The following is an 18,137-nucleotide window of genomic DNA, read 5'->3' on the forward strand; positions in this document are numbered from 1 at the left end:
GAGTTCTGCTTCCATATCAACACAGGCTTTAGATTCTCCATCCGGATACTTCTGCTCTTCCTCGTCTGCTGGCTTCTGCTCGTCAGTCTGCTCGTCCTGGAACTCTGGGCGGCGTCCGCCACATGCTGTGGGAAATAATCTGACTGGATTCCACCACTACCTCTAGGCTTGGACTAAAATTAAAAACCAGGTTAGTGACTCCCATGCTCGCTATCAGTCCCCGCCAGAGCTTCCTGGTCACTAACCTGTGTTTCTACCTCTACCGAGATTCCAGTCATCTAGTCCAAGCTGACGAGCCACAGATCCCTGAGAAGTTAATAATCGCTTTTCATAAATCCCTTCAGTCTGTCTGCCTGAATTCTGGGTCCAACTCTCTGAGTTCCAATATTCTGGTTAAATCAGGAAATAAAACATCATGATTGGCTGTAAGGAGAGCGAAGACAGAGGACACTGAGTTTAATGAGGAAAACCTGCTCCTGACCAGGTTAGCTCCCAGGAGAATGTTGCTATGGCAACAGAAACAGAGGTTGAGGAAACTCAATGTAAAACTAAAACCCCAGAGTTTTCCTGATTTCAGATTTAGAAAACCTGCTTTGTGAAACGGTACCCAGGTGTAGAACAGTACAGGTGTGTAGAACCAAACAAGGCTATGGATTTTTATCAACAGAGTAAACCTCCTGAATTAAGGAGGATTTTAATTATAAACATTTGTAGAAAATCATATGACAGCAGATAAGTAGAAAACATGATCAAACGGTTGATCAGTAAGAAAATCAATCAACGCTGTGACATCATCGTCTGATTGTCGCTCTGATCGTTTTTGGGGTTCTGCGGGTCTTTGAAAGATCCAATTGAAACTTGAAGCTCCTCTTATTGCTTCAGACTAAACCTGGATGTGGATCCTGGATCCTGATTATGACCTGAACTTGGAACTGGATCCAGAACCTGAGTCAGGATAAAAATTTAATCTGGATCTGGCTTTGGATCTGGATCCGCAAAAGGGTTGCCTCCAGGTTGCTGTAGATCTGGATTGTCTCATTGCAGGACCAGACCCGTTTCCCTGAAGAAGGTCTGGTTCCGTCTAGTCTGAACAGTCCCAGGCCCGGGCGATCCTGTTGAGGTCCAGGTCTTGCTGGTTTGAGGATGAAACTCATAGTGCAGGAAATCTGAGTCCAAAATGCAAGGTTAACAACGCTTCGGGTCTGGACTCACCTGAGGATTTACCAGGTAAGTCACCTGACCTGATCGGGGCTGGTGATGTCAGCTGGTGATCAGTCTTTGGAGGAGTGCATGTTCCACCCCAACTGGCTTAGAAAAAGCCTGATTGTCTGAGCAGAGCTGGGGCCAAAGCTTTGAACAAGGATGAGGACCAGGATCAGACTGGTGCCACAACCCCAGAACCTGGACCGCGTTTAATCCACAGTCCAGCTGTGGTTATACAAGAACCAGTTAACAGTTTCCAGCTTTCGGTGAGCTAAAGGTCTGGCCGGTTTCTGTAGAAGTCCAGTAAACTCCAAAAAGTGAAAGCCTCTTTCTCCCTGCAGCAGGGTTCCTTCTTGACCAAAAGCTGGTGGACTTTGTAAGGTTTCACGTTCTCTCAAACAGTGACAAACCATCGCTGGTCAGTTGGGCCTTGATTTGGGACCAGGAGGACTCTTTCAGATGGTCTTCAGCCATGGAACCCCTCAGGGGGAAGTTTCTGCGGGATGAACTAGTCTTTAAGGTGCATGGACTGTACGGGTGGACAGACCTGATTCTTCATGACCCGTTGATCTGCTTGTAGTTTGCTGGTCTGCTGCTTGACACCTGGATCTGGTTAAGCTGAACCATCATCGCCAGATCGCATGTTGCTGGAACCCTAAGCCTGGGAACAGTCCGAGCCCCTTCCTCTCATTGGTTGGTGATCAGACCAGCGTCCCAGGAGATGGCTGGTCCACCACAAAGTCTCTGAGGGGGACTTCCTGTTTCTGTGGGGGAAAGGAGTCCTGGTAGAGCGAGTTATCCACAGACCTAAAAGACAGAGATGAGGGGAGGCGTTTCTAGACGAACCTTCAGAGGAGCTGACCTCTCTTTGCCCTCTGGTTGTTTATGCCCAACATCTCATTAATCGTAGGTAAAATGGAATGGCAGTTTGGCCACTAGATGGCAGTAAGCTCTACACTTTTCCTATAACAGAAAGTGTTGCCAGGAATGTGTGCAGTGCATCGTGGGTGATGTGGTCATGGGGTACCTACCTGCCGTGCAGTGGGTGCCCGTGGAAAGTGGCGGAGTGCGGGAGTGTCTGTTTGTGATGCGGTGCAGCACACTGATGGCTCTGATAGCCCGCCTGCTGGAGGACTCCGTGAGCTGTACGTCTTCGCTGGAGGGCATCGCCACCTCCAGGCTGACCTTTGACACTGGAACTTGGCTTAGCAGTGGCAGCCGCTGAGACATTTCCACTGGCCTGGTTCTGGTGGGCGGATCCTAAGGTGTTCCTCAGGTACCAGTCCCTTAAACCTGTGAGGCAGAAATCAAAGGGAGTCAGACCTGACAGCACCTGGAAGACACAGGTTACCTTGCTGGCTTCTGACCTGAACCATCCACCTGGCAGTGGCTCTCAGTGGACTCAGTTTCTGCTGAATTGAACTATCTTCCTATAAAGTAAAGGTGATTCAGATGGAACTTCTGGGACCCACGCAGATGCCACAGTAATAGTTCTGCAAATCCTATATCAGGCATCCCCAAACTCTCTCCTCGAGGGCTGCTACCCTACAAGTTTTAGAGGTTTTCCTGCTCCAGCACAGCTGATTTACATCAATAGTTGATAAACAGTTTTTTTTGCTGAACTGCAATCATCAGAATCAGCTGTGCTAAAGCAGAGAAACCTCTAAAACCTGCAGGACAGCGGCCCCCCAGGACCGACCCTGTGTATGCCTGCCCTATATGGTCCATCCATTCGTTCATAGAGAACTACTTGACCTCAGGCAACATAGTCTGAAGTGTCAGATATGGTCGTTAGGGAGTTCTGATGGGTCGCTAACTCCCTCGTCAGAGTGGTTTCGGACTCGTTGAAGTGCGTGTCAGGTAAGGCCAGGTGAGAGTCTTCTGGGTATTGTGCCTAAAATTGTCCCAAACGTTAGAAAAGTTCTATTTTTAAAAAATCTTGTCTTAAATCTGTGGCATAGGTATGGCAGGACAGTTAGTTATTCGTCAGCCTGAACACCTAAATTCGGCCAATCATATATCAACGGTCATCTGTCAATCACATGTTTTCGGTCATAGCATCTTGATTCATATGTCGCAGCTAATATACGCAACGGTTGAAACCAGAATCATTTCCTTTCCCATTGAGTTGCGTCCCAGTGTTCACGGGGATGGACGTCTGTGTCTTCGGCAGGCGTAGAGCTAACAGAACTGGCAGCGTTGCGAGGCAAGGGCTCAAACATGTACGGCTGGAAGCCTTCTACACCAAACCAAGCTTCTGCCGCACTGGCGTCCTCTTCCACAACATCTTCGTCCCCGCTTTCCTCCTCTAAATAAAAAATGGATGACGGAGGAGACTCATCCACGACCTCCGACACTAAACTCTCCTCCTCTTGCATGTTTCCTCTGTCCATAGCGTTCCTTGACAGCGTCGTTTCTAAGTCACCAATTTAGTGCTACTTGGTCCCAATGGAATTTCCCATTGGGAACCTGCTAGCACTAAGATGCTAACTGGTTAGCAAGATGCTTCCGACAAACCGGCCACAACCAAACTTGCTTGCGAACCTTCCGCCACAACAATCCCGCCCCCTTGATAATTGGCCAATCACATTCACTTTATTCACTCGTGTAAAGTCGGGCACCACTCGGGAAAATTCGGAAATGCAACGGTTGGAACGGCCACTTCCCTACGACTTTAAAGGTCTTTGCTCAGAGACCCACAGTGGCAGTCTGTGGGAGTGGGTCTTGAAATCAGAACTGCAGGATTCCAAGCTCTATGCCCTAACCTCTAGGCCACCACTCCCGATTCAGAGTTAACCTATTCTGATCAGAACCTTGTGGTTCCGGTCCAATCAGACCCTAATCTTCTACAAATGGTGCAGTTAGACCAGTTTGCTCCAGTTCAGCTCCATCTGCTCTAAATCTTACCTTCCAGGGCCAGGGCCTTATGGAGGCTCTTGGTGGCCTCCTCCAGTTGGGAGTCCTGTTGGGGGGGTAGCTGAGGTGGGCGGGGGGGTAAGAGGTGTGGGTGGGGGTCAGGCTGAATGGTGTCTGGAGCCTGATGGTTGAGGTCGCCCTGGTTCTGTTGCACTGGCAGAAATGGGCCGCAGGACTTGGTGCGGCTGACAGTAACCCTGCGCTGGTCACCATGGTGACCCCGGTAGGTAGGCGGAGCTCCTTGGGGCTGCTGGGCAGAGCAGCCATTATAGAGTGGCGGGTGCTTTGCTGTCTTTGGCGGTCTGCTGGGCTGAGACTGCTGGCGCTGGAGCTGCCGCTGTTTCTCCCACACATAGTCCAACAGAACCTCGCTGTACCCCGCTCCTTTCCCTCCTCCCTGCCCGGTCCCGCCTCCTCTGCCCCCCCCCTCTGAGACTCCGGGGTTATTTCTTACTCGTCTCTCGGTCAGTGTTTCAGCGACCCAGAAGGACCCGGCGGCGTTGGTTCCCCGAGATACAGTCGCCCCGTTCACCCACAGCTCCACTTGCTGAACTCCGCCCTCTTCGCCCGACGGAGGGACGTTGGAAAGGCGGCTGTCTGAGCCGTTACTTTGACGAGATGTTATGCACCCCCCCTCCCGTCCGGCATCCGAGGAGGAGGAGGAGTCCTGAGAGCGGGGGGGAAGAGGGGGCGGATGAGACGGAGGGAGAGGTGGGGGCTTGTTGGTCTCCCGTTGCTCAGTCCTAAAAGGTTCAGAGAACAGGTTGTTAAAATAAAAAAAGCTTTTCTGATTAAAGACGCCAAAAACTGACGGTTTACATCTGGTTAAACTGGTTAAACTGGTTGCTCCTGTCAGGATCAACAGAGCTGGTGACAAAAGGTCAGACATACCTGCTGAGGAACGGGTTCTTCTTGGTTTTGTTCTGGTTAAAAAGCTCCACAGGAGATCCAGCTGAACCCAGTAGGGGGCGCACCTGAGACCCAGGGTTGTCTATCACACAGACAGAGACGTTTCACATCAAGCCTGAATCCTGGGGGGATTTTACAGAAGCTCAGCTGATCAGATCAACACTGAGGTAGAAACAGACCGGTATACCACCAGTACACAGAGTGTTGTTGCAAGAAATGTTTCATAGGGGGGGCCAGATGGGGCCACTAAAAATCTTGGGGTGGCCACTGAAACTAAGAGCCATAATTTCAGGGTTTGAATCGACTATAGTGGTAAACCTGCCTGTAGAAATCAGAAAAATTAATTAACACCTCCTCATGTCTTGGTTTATTGTGGGATGTTTATGTTACGGCGCTGACTGAGCAGAATGCTACTACAATTCACATGGGCCACTGGGGTTCACCACTAGGTGGCGCCACTAGGTGTACCATTAGTACACCACTGGTCCCTTCCTGTCCCCTCCGTGTCCACGTCTGTCCAAACCAATCAGTATTTTGAGTTTTAGGCCCCACCCCTTTGGTTCTAAGCTCCAACTCTGTGTTCGTCATTATGATCATAAATAAAGCCACCAGAGTGAATTCTCAGTCATCCAGGACTTATGCTTTTTAAGGACCTGGAGGCCCTGAAGAACTATTCCATTCATGGCTGCTTCTTTATGGCTGAACAGAGACCTAAAAGCAGGACACCTTTACCCTCGTTCCTAAAGCTGGGACTACACAGCTACATCTCACACTGTACGACGACACCGCTGGGTTTAAACCAGGGGTTTTAACCTAGTTTGCTTTTTATGCTCTGTTATGGATCTGTTTCTGTGGACTGATATCAGCTTTTCTCACTTTTAGGCTGGAAGCAACAATAGAAAGAAAACTGCAGAAAATCCCACCTCTTAAAGGTACACTATGCAACCGGTGTTGATTTTCCAGCGAGGCTCCCCCCAGAGGGCGAAAGTAAAAGTGCACTGTCGTAAATATGCTCAGCTGTTCTCCTGGTTTCTCCGTCAAGCCAGGTGTTGTTGTTTTGAGCTTAGCAGACAGGCGAACGCAACGAATCACCATGTCTAATGCGGTAAGTGACTATTCTGTTCCAATTTTCTGTTTTCTCGCTGGTTCCGCCATGATAACTGCACAAATATTGCCACTGTGCTAGCAACGAGCATGCCTTTCACTGGGGGCGTGTAGCAGTTCTCGCTGTAAAGCAAGACCGACTCTTGCGATGCACGAGACTTCTGAGCCTGTGGGTGCGGGCCGAGGGCTCCTGCAATTGCAAGTACGGTATTTCCCCTACAGACCACCAGGGCGACCGAGAAAACCTTTGTTCAACCTGAAATGACTCATTTAATCATCCAAAACGTTATGGAACACATTAATTAACTGAAAAATGTTGCATAGTGTGCCTTTAAAACTCTTTCCTTCATGGCTGCAGCTAAGAATGTTAGCATAACGCCCTAAGAATAATTGCTGTTTTCTAAAAAGGTTAAAAAGTGCTTAAGTAAAGTCTGTTTAAATAATTCAGTTTAATATTTATGAATGTGTTCTGACAGAAGTAGCCGTAGACTCTAAAACAAATGAAGGAAAAATCCGCTCATATTCAGAATACAATCTTCTGAAAGTTCGTTAAATATGAAATTATTACGTAGTGTTCAATAAATGATGAATGTTGGAAGAAGAATGTTTTCAAGATGACTTGGATAATAGCGCGTTGTGACAAACACCAGATACAGCACTGGGACTTGATCAACAGCCGATACCGCACCGTGACGTCACTAACCAGTAGGTGGCAGTAGTGTTCTTTGACAAACATGGATGCCTCCAGTAAAGCACATTCACATGAAAATTACTCTGGATTAAAAACACTGATCATTTATTGAACAGGATGGAATCATTTCAGATTTAAAGAACTTTCAGAAGTTTGAGTTCTGAATATAAACAGACTTTTCCTTTAACTACTGTATTATAGGCTTTACAGGCGACTTTATATTATAGTCTGTCTGATTACATTACATTACATTACAATTATTTAGTTCCTCAGTAGTTGAGCTTTATTATTATTTACTTATTTTTACTCTTACTTGAGATCTAACTTGGAGATGTTTTAATTTTTATTTGAGTAAAAATATGTTGGTTTGCTTAAGCACAGTCATTTGGTACATTGCTGTCTTTTTCCTCACTAGCTGTCAATCACAGGCGGTTTGCTTTAAGTGGTCCCATCCTCTCAGGGACAGAAGTTGACATGAAGCAGGCACGGAGGGGAGAAGGAGGGAATTTACAGCTGCTTTACATGAAATGCCAGTTTGACCCGGTTTGGTGGAGGTTCTGGAAGGTTCTGGGCTGCTCAGTGGTTTCTAAACCTTCTCCTTGGTGCTGCTGCAGCAAAGCACCTGAACTGACATCCGCTGACTACCTGTCTGCTGTAGCGTCTTAGTGTTTACAGAAGATCAGAATCTTACCGATGTCATATCCTGTGGAGTCTGACGCCGAGCTGCTCTCTGATCGGACTGTGTCGTCTGGAAAAACACAGAAACCGGTGTTCAGGATGGATGCAGCAAGAGGCCGCTTTCCCTGCAGAAACAATGGCGGCTGCAGTGTGTGTGCGAGTTACCGGTGTGGCAGCCGCGGTGCACCGTCCTCTTGCCGTGGTGCGACTGCGTCTGCGCGTGTGACCCGCCGTCGGAGTCGCTGTGTTTCCTCAGGGCGGCGCTGAATAACGTTTTTCTGGATTTTGATCGCTGAGACTCTTCCTCCTGCGCACACAAAGAGGCGCCTCAGACGGCCAGCTCTATGAGGTTCTGCTCTGGGTTCTACAGTGACTCACTAAACCCCAACCAGGTGCTTTCAGGTTTCCAGCTTGGTTCTGACGGTCCTGGTTCTGGACAGCAGAACCTTAACCTTCAGGTTTATCTACACCGACCTCCGACTGGAACCTGTTTCTGCAGAACTGATGGGATCCATGCAGTCCTGTTTGTTTTTTTACAGCGTTTTATTTCCATTACATTGTCACAGAGCAGAGCAATAAAATGAACTCTATATATAACCCATCACCATGGAGAACAGTGTGGGGTAAAGGGTCTTTGCTCAGGGAGCCAGAGTGGCAGTCTGTGGGGGTCTGTGGGAGTCTGAGGGAGACTGAGGGAGTCTGTGGGAGTCTGAGGGAGACTGAGGGAGTCTGTGGGAGTCTGTGGGAGTCTGTGGGAGTCTGAGGGAGTCTGTGGGAGTCTGAGGGAGACTGAGGGAGTCTGTGGGAGTCTGTGGGAGTCTGAGGGAGTCTGTGGGAGTCTGAGGGAGTCTGTGGGAGTCTGTGGGAGTCTGAGGGAGTCTGAGGGAGACTGAGGGAGTCTGTGGGAGTCTGAGGGAGACTGAGGGAGTCTGTGGGAGTCTGTGGGAGTCTGTGGGAGTCTGAGGGAGTCTGTGGGAGTCTGAGGGAGACTGAGGGAGTCTGTGGGAGTCTGTGGGAGTCTGAGGGAGTCTGTGGGAGTCTGAGGGAGTCTGTGGGAGTCTGTGGGAGTCTGAGGGAGTCTGAGGGAGTCTCTGGGAGTCTGTGGGAGTCTGAGGGAGTCTGAGGGAGTCTGTGGGAGTCTGAGGGAGTCTGTGGGAGTCTGTGGGAGTCTGTGGGAGTCTGTGGGAGTCTGTGGGAGTCTGTGGGAGTCTGAGGGAGTCTGAGGGAGTCTGTGGGAGTCTGTGGGAGTCTGAGGGAGTCTGTGGGAGTCTGTGGGAGTCTGAGGGAGTCTGAGGGAGTCTGTGGGAGTCTGTGGGAGTCTGTGGGAGTCTGAGGACGTCTGTGGGAGTCTGACGGAGTCTGAGGGGGTCTGAGGGAGTCTGTGGGGGTCTGAGGGAGTCTGAGGGAGTCTGTGGGAGTCTGTGGGAGTCTGAGGGAGTCTGTGGGAGCCTGTGGGAGTATGTGGGAGTCTGAGGAAGTCTGTGGGAGTCTGAGGGAGTCTGTGGGAGTCTGAGGGGGTCTGTGGGAGTCTGAGGAAGTCTGTGGGAGTCTGAGGGGGTCTGTGGGAGTCTGAGGAAGTCTGAGGGAGTCTGTGGGAGTCTGAGGGAGTCTGTGGGAGTCTGAGGGGGTCTGTGGGAGTCTGTGGGAGTCTGAGGGAGTCTGAGGAAGTCTGTGGGAGTCTGAGGGAGTCTGAAGGAGTGGGGTTTAAACTCAGAACCTCAGGATTCCAGGCGCAGTGCCCTAACCATTAAGCCGCCACTCCCCGCAGTCTTCCAGGCCTTCTAACAGATGAAGGAGGGAATAAATGTGGTTCTGTTATCAGATAAAGGTTCTGACCCGTCTGGATCAGGTGACAGAATCCGAGCCAGCTCACCTCCACTCGACACTTCCTGTTCCCCTGACGCGACGTCCCGCCCCGGCGGCGAAAGCAGGGCGGCTTCTCCCCCGCCTCCAGGGGGAAGTCAGTGGGGACGGCCCCCGTCAGCTCCTGACCAATCAGAGCACAGCACACACGCCTCAGGCTATGCTATATCACAGGAACCACTGCTCTGCTGTGACATCACTCACCGCCTCCTGGAGACAGATCCGCCTCAGCTCAGCCAATCGGGTGCTCAGCAGGGCCTGCAGGCTCCGCCTCCTCTCCTGCAGCTCAGCCATTCGTGCTTTTTGCTTCATGTTTGGACAGGTGAGGGGCTCTGCACACAGGTGAGACCGGGTCAGACAGAATCGGGACAGAAACGCGTTCGTGACGGCCTTCCTCGCTTACCAGGCGCTAAAATGAGTTGACCTTTGACCTCCATGGCACGCAGCTTCCATGTGATCTCCCCTCCTCGTCACCTGGTGTCCTGTTCACCTGTCCTCGGAACCTGGCTAACCCGCAGAGACCCAAAGCCAGATCGAACACCCTGGTTCCGAAGGAACCCGAACACCTGCGGGGCGCCGGTTCCTACCTGTGGCCATCCAACGGGCCGAGCTGCAGCCACAGGCGACGCGCTCAGTTGGTCACAGCAGCTCCCATCCTGGGGGCTCAGGGGCTTCACCTGGAATAAAAACCACAGAAGAAGAGTGAGACTGAGGGTTTTCCTTTAGAGGAACACGATGTTCTTTCTGCCCCCAAACAAGAACAAACTAAGAAGCTTCCTGTGCTCTCCAGAGGATCCAGGAACCTTCAGGTTCTTCATCAGAACAGAGAACTTCCCGATGTCGGCGACTCTCAGAACAAAGCTGAACATAGACCCACCTGACAGCCGCCTGGGAGCAGGTGGGACGTTCTGCTGAGCGACCGACCCGATCGGCCGTCAGACACTTCGTGATCTCAGGTTTAACGGCATTAAAAATAAACCAAAACAGAAACGTGTCTTCATCCACAGCCTCAGACTCGCTCTAACAACAGCCTGTCCAGAAAAGATGCTCCCCTCCGCTGCCCGTCGAGACCGGCGGCCCGGTTCTGCTGCTTCTGCTGCTCCACACAGCGCCTGGGAACAGGAAGCTGGCAGCAGGAAACAGGAAGAAGGAAATGAGCATGGAAGAGACAGGAAGGAGGGGGGAGGCAGCCGGACTGGAGGCGCTCAGAAACCACCTCAGAACCGGTCTCTGTTTTCATCAGTCCGTCTTTGCTCAAGTTTGATCCGTTCGGTTCTGAATCTGACGGTCCAGCTCTTCAGAACCGTTTGGGACGGGTTCTAAGCTCCTCAGCTCGGGTTCTGGACAGTTCGCCTCTGAGCAAAAATTCTTTACAAACGTCTAACTTTCTACGGGATCTGTAACTCAGAGCAGACCAGTTCTGGATGTTTTCCCATCCAGAGCGTCTGATCCGAGTCCAGTAAGGTTCTGATGACAGAGCTGCAGAATCATCCGAAAACTCTGAGCGCCTAAACGTTCCAGACTTCTATCTGCCTGGAAGGTTTTGGAAAACCCAAAATTCTGTTTTAGGAGGTTTAGTTCTCAGGCTCCTCTCCTGTGGAACCAACTACCAGTTTTAGTCCGTGAGGCAGACACCCTGTCTACTTTTAGGCTAGGCTTAAAACTTTCCTTTTTGATAAAGCTTATAGTTAGAGTGGCTCAGGTTATCCTGAGCTATCTCTATAGTTCTGCTGCTATAGGCTTAGACTGCTGGAGGACATAGGGACCCCTTTTTCATCATTCTGCTTCATTCTCTCTCTATTCTCCCACTCTGCAGAATCTGTTAGTTCAATCTCTAACGTTCTGCTCTCTCTGCTTTTTCTCATAGTAGCTTCATCTGGTCTGTTCCTGTTTGGCTGTGACTCCATCCTGGAGAGAAATATCAGCTGTGCTGCTGCCATCAACACCTTTGTTTCTAGATGTTGGAGCTTGGCCTGTTTTCCAGTGTAGTCCTGTTTCTCTGACTGTGACTAACTGGATGTGCTCTCTTCATCCTCTGACATGGGAGCTGGCTCGGAGCTCGTCTGCCTGGCTGTGTGTTTCCTGGACGGGGCCGCCTGTGGAGCTGGTTGCCTTTTGTATCTATGCTTCTTTTTCTATGTCTGCTTCTGTCTCCTTGAACCCCAGTCGGCCTCAGCAGATGGCCGCTCACACTGAGCCTGGTTCTGCTGGAGGTTTCTTCCTGTTCAAAGGGAGTTTTTCCTCTCCACTGTCGCTACAAGCATGCTTAGTGTGAGGGTGAAAGTGACCTGAGATGACATGATGTGAATTGGAGCTATAGAAATAAACTGAATAGAATTATAATAAAAATCTCTTTGTTTATCTTAGGGGGGCTGGTGGTTAGGGCACAGAGCCTGGAATCCAGAGGTTCTGAGTTGGAAGCCAACTCCCACAGACTGCCACTCTGGGTCCCTGAGCAAGACCCTCAACTTCACACGCCGCCCAATGGCAGCCCACTGCTCCCCCACGGGTTAAATCTCTATACTTGTGACAGAGTAATGACAAAAAAAAACAACAAAAAAAGCTGAAAGCTTATTAACTATCTAATAAACCTCGAACTATGAATAGTTATGTATTTCTTTTAAAATACGTATTCTTTTTTTTTATGGAAATTTTCTCTTGATACAAAAAACAACTCAGGTTAAAAAAAAAAAAAAAAGATTGTTATGATCTTTTTGTTGATCAGTAAGATGAATCACTTTGGATGGATTAATGAATAACCTGCAGGCCTGAGCAGCCCTCCGTGGCCCACAGATGGAAGCAGCCACTGGGATAAACTGGGATGTTTACAGGAAGTCCAGTAATCTGCAGGGTTCCTTCTTTGAGCCTGAGAAGCTTAGATCACTGAGCTGCTTTTCTCTGGAGGAACATGAATGTTATCAGCAGTTTATGGTCTAATGGACTCTGATCAATTAGCAGCTGCCCCCCCCCCTTGACTGACTAGGTCCTGGTTCTGCATAGAGCTATGTTCTACCAGAGCTGACAGTCTGTAGCGGCTAGCATCTTTCACAGCCTTTCTGAAGCCATGATGTCGACTGAATGAGTTTCTGTTATGAAGGATAAAGCAGCTAAACTCAGTGACCGTAGCTGTCAGCATATAGCTGCTCATTCATTTAAACAGACTAAGCTCAGCCTAATCTCTGGCTTAGATAGAAAACTTTGAATCAATCTGACTGGATGATCTGGTGAACTGGAAAGTGACCTGAGATGACAGGATGTGAATTGGAGCTATAGAAATAAACTGAATAGAATAAATGAATAAATAACATCCCAGTAATAGGAGGCCCTCTAGTGGTAAGGTGAGGTCATTACCTGGGAGGGCAGGTAGATCCGCAGGTCATAAGAAAAATCAGAATAACTTTAACCCTTCGAGTTGGAAAACTTTTTTTTTTATCCTCCAGGAAGTGTATCACCATGGTAACACAGTGTGAGAACATCTAACCTGGTAGCTAGTTATTGTTCTCTGATGCACCCACAGGTCTAATAGTCAGAACCGACCTGTAAGAACTAGCAGCTGCTGCTAACCCCGAGCTAAAGCTAATCTCATCAAACCGGAATCACCTGGAAATAAAGCGAATAAGATCGTGAATTCATCGCAGGTCTGCTGATGTTTCAGATGCATCCATCAAAGATGGCTCCTAACGACACGAGAATAATAAAGTTTAACTTTCAGCTCAGTCTGAAATTTTGCTCTTCTGTTTGCAGCTTAGCATCCGTTGCCATGGTTACCATCTGTTGCCTTGGTTACCTTTATTAATTCAAATGACAAAAGATGTCAAAGTGGATGAGAGGAGGTGACCCGTAGAAGGTTCTACTGGACCACACTGGAACCAGTTCAGCTCAGACGCTGTTCTGGTTCCAGTTCACTGATCCAGAGATACGGAACATTCCGGGTTTCTGCTCGGTTCTTTTAGGACGACAAACTGAACCAAAAGCCCAGTCTAGTTTTAGGAAATGGATCATTGAGTAAATTAGACTCATAATAATGTTACCATGGCAACACAGATGTTCATGTTTCACTAGTTATTGATAACGCCTGAGACGGGTCACTGCAGCAGGAACCAGAACCAGAACATCAGACCCAGAACATCAGAACTGGGGACCATGAGTGGTTCTGGCTGCGGGTTCCAGCAGCGGTCGGACTCCTCCATGTTCTCCTGCAGGTTTATCTCTCCTCCTTCTGTCTTCACTTTATTTTAAATCTGGATCTTTTTCTTATTTTTGGTTCCCAGAACATTCCTGCTCACAGCAGCACAGCTTTAAAGTTCTGGGTGGTTCTGGGCTCGGACCAGAGGTTCTACTCTGTTTAACAACAAATAAAGATGCTTAGAGTCATGAAGAGACCCAAACAGCCTCAGAACCTGCAGGTTCTAAGAACTTCACTGTGAAACGGCAACATCAGCAGAACTTCCTCGTCACACTCCAGAACCCGTGGTTCTGGTTGAGGACCCGGTCCAAACCCGGCTGCAGTGTGTTCTGTTGGTGAAACCGACCAGCAGCAGAGCCTTAGCAGGAAATTCTGGGCATCAGCACCGGACCCAGAACCTGGTTCTGAAGCCGGGTCATTGAAGGTCTGCAAGAACCTGAGAGAAAAAGAGCAGAACCAAACCCACACTCACACACACAGCCTAGGGGGTGAAAGGTTATTGGCTGGCTGGCTGCAGCTCTCAGCCAATCAGAGCTCAGGACGGGCTGCTGGGATTCTGTGTTGTTGCTGAGCAGAAAATCAGGCTGACCTACATCCATCACAGACAGAACCGCCAGGCTCAGAGGCACTGCGGCAGCGGATCAGCCGGACCTCACAGCAGAACCAGCTTCTCTGGACCTCCGGTTCTGTTCAGGTCCAAATGTAGCCCCCCCCCGTCCAGCTGCTGGTTCTGATGGAAAAAACGGTTCTAGGTGGTAAATAATTCACAGCAGAGGAACCGAGAACCACCGGCAGTCATGATGTTTAGGTCCGGTTCTGGAGGTCCAACAGAGGAAAACACAACGAGCAGCAGAGGAACCAGAAACAGAACCAGGATTGTTCCGTTTGAGTCCAGGAGCCACATACGGTCCGACCGGGCCTGAGCACGGCGGCTCTGGTATCATGGTACGGGCATGTATTTAAAATGGACCCGTTTATCAGGCGCCGGGTCGGTTCTGCTGACCCATCCTGATGCAAACAGGCCCTGAAATGGGAATTTCAGAACCACCGACTGTAGCTGCAGAACATCCGGACGTGTCCGACCCAGACCTCCGTGGTTCTGGTTCTTCACTTTACGGAGAACCTGGACCAGAACCTGATTTTCTCTGAACATCCCGGACCGAGACCAGAACCAGATCAGAACTGATGAATCGGATCTGAAAGACACAGAACCTGATCCTGGTCTAAGACAGGTCCATCAGGACCAGGGATTCTGCTCGGTTTTATTTTTTTTTTACGTGGGCCCGATTTGGGCCGGAGTGACCCCTGCTGGTGGGGATCCGGTATTACAGCCGACTGCAGAAACCTCATCGGTTCTTGGACCAGCAGAACACATGGTTGGCCCAAAACGTCCCGGTTCTATGAATCCCCCGAGTTCAGTCCGAGGTCAGAACCGGGTCATTCATTCATTCCTGGCGCCACGTGGAACCAGGGAGGGATGAACCGACCCGACGCAAATGAGGTTAGATCAGAGGCGGAGCTGAAGAGGTCACATGTTAGAAGACCAATCAGACGGTTCAGATTTGATGACATCATTTGTTGCTAATGGAAACGGAAACTGCTGCAGCTCTGAGAGAGGTTCATCAGGAGCGCCAACATGGCACCTAAAGAGCAGCAGCCGGTTGCTATGGTTCCTGGAATCTTCCCACCAATGAGCCTGATTGAACCTTGGACTTCCTGGACCTCCCAGACCTTCCGGACCTCATGGACCTCCTGGACCTCTGCTCATCAGGGAAGGTTCCAGCAGACTTCTGCCCTGAGCGTTTGGAGAAGAGGAGGAGGAATCTTGATGATGATGCAGTCTAGACGTCTCATTGACCTTAAGCCTAAGCGTGGGTCCAGGTCCAGGTCTGGGTCTGGTTCTGATTCCCGGCATCCCCTCCCATCACTGTGGACTTCAGTATTCCTAGCTTGGATGAATCTCTCTGATTTTTAGATCGGAGCATTGGACAGGAAATGTCTACAGACCCGTTATCCCAGAATCTAAACCCAGTAGGGTTCTTCAACGCCTCGGGGCCTGAGGTCCAAAGGATGTCTGTCTCCGCCGAGTCTTAAGAAGTCAGGCCAGTTTCTGTAGAACTTCTTTGGCTCTTCAGACCAGCATGTGTTCTGTCCACCCCCAATCAGAACCATCTCCTTAACAACCGGGCTCAGCTGAGCAGCAACCTGAGGTCCGCTGGCAGATCAGTTGGAGGACACCCGTGGCAGGACTGGATAACTGGTTTCAACTGAAAGGACCGTCACCAGCAGGGGGCGCTTGACCCATTTCTAAACAGCTTCAGCACCGGAACCCCTGCTAGAACATCGCAGCATCAACATCTCAGAGCTCATTTCGCCCGAAGGTTCCGTCCGTCATTCCGCCAGCGACCATGTGGGGGCAGCGTGGCGCACAGACCATCTGGATCCACGGCGGTTCCTCTGTTCCAGAGATCTTCCACCGTTTTCCTCTGGGACGGTTTGTTGGATCCAGCAGAACCAGCTCGCTGTCAGAACAGAACCTGGAGAAAAGGTCATGTGGAGCAAGGTCATGTGACTGTTGCCATGGCGTCAGTCGGGCACCTTTCCAATAACACAACCATGTGTGTCAGGGACGCCAAAGACCTGAGCTATGGGGCCCCCGGGGGCCCCTCTTTGGTCTGCCCTGACCCCAGGGCTGCTCTCTGATTGGATGACTGCCTCTGGCTGAGATGTTTACATCAATCAGCTGCTCCACATGGCAACAGGAGAGCTGGTGGGTCTCGTGGGTCCAGCAGAACCCAGTCCTTCCAGTCCTCCCCCAGCAGGAATGACTGGTTCCGTTCTGGTACCTGTAGCCTGTTCATGCAGTTGGATCCAAATTATCCACCGAACCGGATTTCTATCCGAACCTGCCTGGTTCTCTGGGCTTTTCGGACTCAGATCCAGCATCCTGGTTCGGTTCCGGTTCTGAATCGAACCCAGCGGTGTTTCACAAACAAACAATCAGGCTCGCGCTGCTCGGCTCCCGCGCGCCGCGCAGCATCAACCCGCAGACTTTCGGAGGGAGTTCGGTTCCGGTTCCTACCTGGGCTCGCGGGTAACGGCTCTGTCACGTGGTCTGCAGCCCGGTCCAGACAGCAGAACCTCACAGTTCTGGTGGATCAGCTGGTTCCGCTCTTCATCGTCCTCCTCTTCATCATCCGCAGCATCAGCAACACGGTGCGCGCTCCCGCCGCGGACCAGCACACGCCTCGCCCATGCGCGCGCACGTGGGCGCAGCAGGTTCCTTCTTTCTTCTTCGCGTGTTTCGGTACCGACCGCCCTGGGTGACCCGGACCGGTCACCTTCTATACGAACTATGGAGACCCAGAGGGGACAAAATGAAATTGACCATTCATAAAATCAACATGTTAAAGGAAATAAATATTTTTTTATTTTCCTGTGATACGCATTTTTTTTATTAAGTCATTAATATTAACATGAAAAAGATAGAAAATAAATAAATGTCCCATTAAATAATTAAATTAACGGCATGAAAAAGGGAAGGAATTTGTTTTATTTATTATTTAAATTTTTTAAAATAAAAAATGAATAAAAATAGATAATCAATTTATCATTTAATGTCATATTTATTAATAAATGGTACGTTTTTTAATTAATAAAAAATAATAATAAAAAATAAAAATAGAAAACGTTTAATTATGGTACCTTTGTTTAATGATGTATTAAATGTTACATTTATTTTATTTTAAATTTCATTACTGAGAAATAAAACCTTATCATGTTTGAAGCTTAGAATATCACCTCAGTTTTAGCTGAAAGTTGCTCTGTCAATTTAATAAAACAATAATTTTGATTATTTAAAAAAAAATCGTTTATACTCTTTATTTCTGGAGATGATACTTTTCACAGTGGAAAAAATTACCAGAAACAGATTAAAAGTTGGACTAAAAGCTATAATTTCAGGGTTTTAATCTACTATTGTTGTAAACCTGCCTGTAGAAATCAGAAAGATTTTTCTTTTTTTATTTAACTTGTCAGGTTGGGGTCTGAACTGCCCCCTCTCCGCTCAGTGTGGAGTCCATTACCCCCCGTCCTGCCTGGGCTCGTTGGTGCACTGGTGGAGCTCGGGGTTTGGGGGTGGATGCCCAGGTGGCTACTGCTCCACGGGGCCTGCCCCTCCAAGGCCTGGTTGGGGCTCCCCCTGGGGCCTCAGGTCCCCGGGGCCGGTTCCACTTCGGGGTGGCTGGCTGTCGGCAGAGCCCGCGGACTCGTCCCTGCGGTTCCCGGGGGCTCCAGCGTTGCGGTGTCTGGGGTTTTCCTCTGGGCTGTCTCTCCTCCACCCTTGGTGGGGGTCGGATTTCCTGGGTTGGTCCCTCCTGGGCGCCTTTGCTCTTGGGGTCCCTGGGGCATCTGGGGCTTTGGGTCTCCTGGCGCTGGACTCGATGCTCAGCAGGTGATGAAGCAGACTGAAAATGTTTTATCATTATCTCCCTTTTATCTCCTCTTTCTTTCATCTCCTTTTTTCATATTTTCCTTTCCTGTTCTGCTTACATTGCAGTGTCCATATAATCTGCAAAACTTCCTGCA

The 18,137-nt window shown here is 49.6% G+C and overlaps 1 protein-coding gene across 3 annotated transcripts; it reads right to left on the bottom strand.

Moving 5' to 3' along the window:
* Nucleotides 1-350: 350 nt before the first annotated feature.
* Nucleotides 351-16,817, bottom strand: ccdc120a (coiled-coil domain containing 120a). 3 transcript variants are annotated; one of them, XM_038298441.1, is made up of 11 exons: nt 16,633-16,817; nt 9,952-10,041; nt 9,768-9,876; nt 9,569-9,696; nt 9,375-9,488; nt 7,667-7,808; nt 7,515-7,571; nt 5,011-5,110; nt 4,111-4,862; nt 2,235-2,496; nt 351-2,010 (listed from the first exon to the last, which is right to left on the bottom strand). In XM_038298441.1, the coding sequence occupies exons 3-11, from the start codon at nt 9,799-9,801 to the stop codon at nt 1,905-1,907; spliced, it is 1,695 nt and encodes a 564-aa protein (XP_038154369.1). In that variant the 5' UTR covers nt 9,802-9,876; nt 9,952-10,041; nt 16,633-16,817; the 3' UTR covers nt 351-1,904. The 3 variants fall into 3 exon arrangements, with proteins under 3 accessions (XP_038154369.1, XP_038154370.1, XP_038154371.1); XM_038298442.1 differs by lacking the exon at nt 16,633-16,817 and adding an exon at nt 10,242-10,439; XM_038298443.1 differs by lacking the exons at nt 9,952-10,041; nt 16,633-16,817 and having other exon boundaries at nt 9,764-9,877.
* Between the last annotated feature and the right edge of the window lie 1,320 nt (nt 16,818-18,137).

This window comes from Cyprinodon tularosa, unplaced genomic scaffold (genome assembly GCF_016077235.1).
Source record: "Cyprinodon tularosa strain WSP-4 unplaced genomic scaffold, ASM1607723v1 ctg407, whole genome shotgun sequence".
Lineage (NCBI taxonomy): Eukaryota > Metazoa > Chordata > Actinopteri > Cyprinodontiformes > Cyprinodontidae > Cyprinodon > Cyprinodon tularosa.

Coding starts and splice junctions, on each gene's coding strand:
- ccdc120a (XM_038298441.1), bottom strand. CDS start 9,801: ATGGAGGTCAAAGGTCAACTCATTTTAGCGCCTG. Junction 9,489..9,568: donor GGATCTGTCTCCAGGAGGCG/GTGAGTGATGTC, acceptor CTGATTGGTCAG/GAGCTGACGGGGGCCGTCCC. Junction 4,863..5,010: donor AAGAACCCGTTCCTCAGCAG/GTATGTCTGACC, acceptor TGAACCTTTTAG/GACTGAGCAACGGGAGACCA.